The sequence below is a fragment of the Puccinia triticina genome, chromosome 5A, assembly GCF_026914185.1.
Source record: "Puccinia triticina chromosome 5A, complete sequence".
Classification (NCBI taxonomy): Eukaryota; Fungi; Basidiomycota; class Pucciniomycetes; order Pucciniales; family Pucciniaceae; genus Puccinia; species Puccinia triticina.
Window position 1 is genome coordinate 4,988,195 of NC_070562.1, and position 5,917 is coordinate 4,994,111.

The 5,917-nt window shown below is 54.6% G+C and overlaps 1 protein-coding gene across 1 annotated transcript; it reads right to left on the bottom strand.

The window, feature by feature from the left end:
• Positions 1 to 2,311: 2,311 nt before the first annotated feature.
• PtA15_5A601 (uncharacterized protein) lies at positions 2,312 to 5,567 on the bottom strand (the record flags this gene model as incomplete). The annotated part of the gene is made up of 3 exons (XM_053169380.1): positions 2,312 to 2,529; positions 3,052 to 3,501; positions 5,534 to 5,567. 3 exons carry the CDS (start codon positions 5,565 to 5,567, stop codon positions 2,312 to 2,314), a joined length of 702 nt encoding a protein of 233 aa, XP_053020582.1.
• Between the last annotated feature and the right edge of the window lie 350 nt (positions 5,568 to 5,917).

Sequence of the window (5,917 nt, forward strand, 5' to 3'; positions counted from 1 at the left end):
AATCCGACTGATCTGATTGTCCCCGCACAGTTTCAGTCCTCCCAGTCCCCCAACCACACCCCAAAAAAAATTTCGTAACCGGTGAGTCATGCCGGGGTTTTTTAATGACTGCTATCAAACACTCTCACCACCCCTCAATCAATTGGTTCCTAACCCACCTGTCCACCCCTCCCATTTACACAGATATTCTGCTCCAGGTTGCCAAGATAAAGCCGTTTGTGTCCGCAATCAACCAACCCGGGGATCTCACTGCGTTTACATTTGGACCTATCTCTTCTGACAGTAAGTCTGAACCCGCCCCGCCGCGCGCTGTTGACGGCCTTTGCTGACATTAACCTGTTGTGTTTTGGGGCAGACATGGTGTATGTTAAATATGCGCCCGAAGTCAAGGCAATTGTGGTCAAACTTAGCCAGAGGGGCATGCCCCTTGCCGAGATCAATACCACGATTGACCAGAATGTGTCGCCGGACTCCCTCTCACGCTGGAACAGCTTATACCGCCGAACCAGGGACGTGGTGCGAGATCCGGCGCTCTATCTCGACCGTGGGCGCCTGTTGGCCTTCTCTCGCGAGGAGGCAGAGTTCGTATTGATCGCTCTCAGAGCTGAGCCAACATTATACCTTGATGAGATCCAAAGCCACATCCAAGCGATTAAAGGGACTCGGCACCCAATCAGCACCATAGCGGCCGAATTGAAGACTCGGCTCCTCCTGACTAAGAAGGTGGCCCAAACCTACAACACCAACCAAGACGAGGCGGCCCGGTTCCGATATACGGACCGCATTGGGCATTTCCCACCGGAATACTTGGTATTCCTCGGTGATTACCCTTGAGTTTGGGACATTACCAACAAACCTTGAGTTGCTGAGTTTGTTCGCCGCGGTCCTAGACAAATGCGGGGTGTCTCTTGGGACACACGCGCGGGATACTGCGTGGGCGACTTGCGGCCAACGCACAACAAGGATTCCCAAGGCGCTCTGTGTGAATCGAGTGACTGTGATGCCTGCGGTCTCGTTGGATGGATTGCTTGGGGTAATAGCCCAAGTGGGGAGTATGTGTCGGCTTGACATGCAATACTTCATTGAGACAGTATTGGTGAGCTGAGCGCTTTCAATTCCAGTATAATTCCTCCCCTTCTGAGTTACTGATTAATTATTGCATTCTCCTAGATGCCAGCTATGAACCCGTTTCCGGGCCGGAACAGCATACTCGTGATGGATAATGCCCAAATCCACCATGGGGGTGAGATTGCTCAGATTTGCGCGGCAGCAGGCGTCTTACTTATGTACCTGCCGACCTACTCCCCGGACTACAACCCAATTGAGAAGGTGTTCGTGGTCCTCAAGTCACAACTGAAACGCCACCAGGTGCTCACTGGGACCCGCGCCGATGCCGAGATCATCAAGGAGTTCTTGCCAACATTTGTGACCCCGGGATTGATGAGGGGCCTCTTCCTTGGGAGTGGTTACTCAGCTGGACGACAATAGTGTTTCTCTTTCCTATGCTTGTACTCCCCTCGCAGCGAGTCCTCAATCCTAGTGTTCCCCTCCTCTATGCTTGTACCCCCCATGGGAATTTTGGAGTTCCCCTGTGCAATGTGCTCCACTGAATTTAGCGAATGATCTCATGTTATTCACTTGCGCGTTTATTGGTCATGGAACCACTCCCGCGTGGTTCCATGACGCATAACAAGACCTTGGATTTCATCCCAGATTGGGTCAACTGGGACAAGGCCCCTCAACAAGGATGCGGGGCCATGCGGACCTCCTTGTTGAGCTGGCTTGCCCCCAAGACAGACTCCCTCGTTGAGCTGGCTTGCCCCCAAGACAGACTCACGCGAGGACTTTGATCCTGAATGAGGCTCCTGGGGCGCAGATCGGCCTCTGTTGCCGAGGTGTCTCGGGCGCTGGCACTCGGCATGGAGTCCTTGGGGTGGGGCAGTAGAGAGACTCCCACTCTGTGAAGAGAACTAATTTTCATACTTTATTGCGTGTATGGCATTGTAGTTATATCATGCAATAATTCCATTGGTTTTGCCGGACTCGCAACAACTGATAACTCATTGAAATAGGGAGGGGGGATATCTTAGCACTATGGCGGCGGGAGCTAACAACCAAATCTTAGGACTATGGCGGCGGGAGCTATCAACCAAGAATGATGGAGAGAGATGATTGATATGATTGCGCTACGCTAACAACTAAGAATGAGACCAATAATCAAGAAAAGATAAATGAAAGTACTTACCGCAGGATTTTGGACTCAAATCCTGCTCCTATGTTAACCATTCAAGAAGGGCGCGGCGGGCTACAATCAAATCTCCTGAGTGGGGGGCACCATGGAGCGCAAAATAGCCAAAGGCGAGGGCTCCAAATCTTCCAAGGACGAGTGTTGGTCATCATAGCTTTCCTCCGGGGGCGCCGGGCCATCGGAGGCGGCTTGGGGACCGGTGATAGCTGTGGCAGGCGTGGGGATCACCGGGGTTACCGAGGTTGGGGCAGAAGTCGAGCCTGCAGAGGCGTCGGTGGTTGCTTCAATTGCGGACCCGCGCGCCTTAGTCGGAAGCGAGACCGCGGTGTCCGCCACGGTGTGCGTAGGGATTAGCCACCTCTCCCCCTTCATCAGTTGAGAAGCCAGGGGATGGGGGAAGTTGAGCTTCTCGAGTTCGGAGGAGGAGACGTCAAGAAAGTAGTCCCATCGGTTGATGTGGCACAACTTGATCAAGCCGCGGGAGAGGTGATCCTCCTGTGGGACGTTGCACAGGTTGAGGAAGTGCTCAATGTCCAATGCGTGGCCGTTATCATTGAGTCGCAGATGGGACGTGGGCAAGCTGATGCTGATCCAGGAGTTGGGCAAGTCCGATCTGGGGGTAGGAATCTTGCGAGTCCGAGTGAACCGTGGAGGAGAGCGGGCTCGCGTAAAGTTGAGACGGCTGACCGTCTGCGCGATACCATGGGGAGCGGGGCTGCGGGCCATTTTGCGTGCGGGGGACCGATGGACGTCTGTTGGTAACCCGTGGTGAGGCATGACCTCAATGTCCGAGCTCACATCACGAGTGTGGCAAGTCAAGGGATGCGATCGGAGCAAATGATCGGCCGACATGCGGGCCGGGTCCTCGGATTCTGCATCAGTCGTGTCCAGCTCGTCGTTTTCTTCGCCAGGGGGTACGCGGAATGGAGTGACAGGTGAATCTTCACCGCAGAGATCTGACGGACGATTGCGATCGTTGTCCTCAACGCCTAGTCCAGTTAAGTCAATGCCGAGGGGCCCAGCGTCATTTGTTGCTGGGGACAAGTCGCCGGGGGACTTTCCTACTGCGCCGGAGTCTGGAATCCAACAACCTGGGAGCGTGCGGCCAGCTGAGGTGACTCGGACGGGGGTAAACACAAAGCCCTTCTTCTCAGGCTTGGGGGCTGGGATACCTCGCGCGGTCGATAAGGCTGAGATCTTGCTAGGTGACGCGGCCTTTGCCGGCGTGGTAGGCGGGGGGGCTCCCTTGGTGGCTGAGGAGGACACGCCCGCTGGTTTAGTTGGTGAAGCACGCGACTTGTGCTTGCTCAGTCGGGCCCCTTGCTTAGCAGCCAGCTCGGCCAGAGTGGGTGCGGGCCTCTTATCCGGGACAAATTCAGGGATATCCGGGGGGTTGTCCTGGTCTATTCCGGGTATCTTGTGCAGGAGACAGCGGCTCCACTTCGTCAGCGCGTCCCGAGTGACACGGATTGGTGCGCCCGGGTCCTTGGGGTCCTTGATCCTCATGCACTCGGAGTTCATGCCGTACTTGCCAGTTAGATACACGTGTAGATCCGCGGCGATGCGCAAACGTTCTTGCTCATCCACGTCGGCGTGGGGCTGTTACAAGATTGACAATCCAGATCAACAACGACGTGTGGGGCCCAGTGTGGGACTAGAACGGGAGACAACACTTACATTGACAGCCAGACGGGCCTGGGTGCGTTCAAGCGCCAAACGAGTATTGTCGGGCCCATAGCTCATTGCGAGGGCATCCTGCTGCGACCGCGCCTGAGAAGATCCAGAGGGGTATGTGAGCCGGCGACCCCAGGAGAACCTTATGAGCAATATATACTCCCACTTACTGCTTGTTGGACCTTGGCCAATTTGCGCGGGTCCTGCATAGACACCATTACCAATAGAGCGGCCAGGGGATTCTTGCCTGCTTCTGCCACAAACTCGGTGAATTTCTCGTCAGATGTGACCATGACATTTGTTGAGTTTTTCGTCCCCTGTCCTCCTTTTTCTTGCCTTCTGCCTCACTCCCTTTTCTTTCTAGCTCTTCAGATTCCAAAGATCCATTCCCTTTCACATCTTATGATTACCTCACATCTCATGGTCTGTATGTAGTCATTGGTCATGTTCTCTGTCCGTACTTGCCTTGTAGACTTTGTCCCTGCCGAGATTAGATTGTAGAACTTTCCATATACTTCTTATCCTCCGATGCGCGGTATCTCTGCTTGTGACAGTCTTGTTTCTTTTGTGATATCTTGTTGAGAGTTCCAATGGGTTCTGTTTTCTTCCATGCATATTCACTATCATGTCGCCCACAAACTGATTCCATGTATGTAGTCTATATAAACATAGCCTACAACCTGAAATCAAAACCCATCGGTTATTCCTTCTTTTTTCCGCGCCTCCATCCTGAGCCAATCCGGTGAGCCCTCAACACTCACTGCCCCCTCTCGAGCCCACTGGCTCATCCTTTGTTTTCCTCGTGCTGCGGTCCTCCAGGCTATATCTCAACAACATTCTTCCCCTTGGCAAAAGTCTTGTTGGAGGGGATGATCAACTGCCACTTGAGCAGCCCCTCCCCCTGCATCTTAGTGAGATGGTCCCCAAGGAAGGGGACAAGTGAGTTGAGGGAATCAATGCAGTCGCGGCGGAACTTTGGCCAAGTCGTATGGTGAAGAACAGTCTTCAAGTACGCATCGCTCTCCGTGATAACCCGTTCCCACGGCTTTGCGCTGGTGGCGGTTATGTTGCGCGGATTCACTTGCGCAATCTGGCCGGCGGCGGACATCTGGTAAACGTGATGCTTTATGAGGATCACGCGAGGCGGCGGCGGACCTCTGGGTGCTGTGATCGGAGCCGCGGTGGCTGGTTGCGCTGGGTCGACTCGGGGAGCAGTGGGGCCAGGGCCACTGGCTTGCAAGGTGTTGCTGTCCTTGTAGAACAACTTGCAGCCGTTGGCCTGCGAGTCAGGTGGCTGACTTGGGCCGAGGTAAGACTCTTGTTGCTCCCCAGGGAGATTTGCAAACGGGAGCGGGTCGATGTGGTTCGTCAGTGTGAAGAAACGATTGGCTTGTTCATTTTGTGATGACTGACACCGGGAAGGGCACAAAAAGCGGGAGAATCAGCCGACAGACATGGACTGGTTCAAGGTGGGGACGGGTTGGAGGAGAGGAGTCAATCATCATACATACCATGATTCCAACAAGGTATCCGGTTGCGTTGATTGCGGACACGGACGGCTTTATCTCGGCGACCTGGAGCAGAATGTCTGTGGACAGGTGGGTTAGGAACCTGTTTGATAGCAGTCATTAAAAAACCCCGGCATGACTCACCGGTTACAAAAATTTTTTTGGGGTGTGGTTGGGGGACCGGGAGGACTGAAACTGCGCGGGGACAATCAGATCAGTCGGATTCGATGTCCCAGGGGGGGGGAAGGGGGAGGATGTGATGGGCACTCACCGACAGCGGAGAAAAGCGATGCAAGCAGTTGGGGATCGGGATCCGGGATGGCTGGCTGGCAGTGGTTTGCCGCTGACGGTCCGGCTGGAATGTGGTTGGGTCCAATTGGGCGGGGAGGTGGGGCTGGGTCGGGGGGCATTTTGGTGGGGGCATGGGCGGGGGTATGGGAGAGAAGGAGAGAGGGAAGGGGGTGGAAGATGCAAAGATATGGAAGAA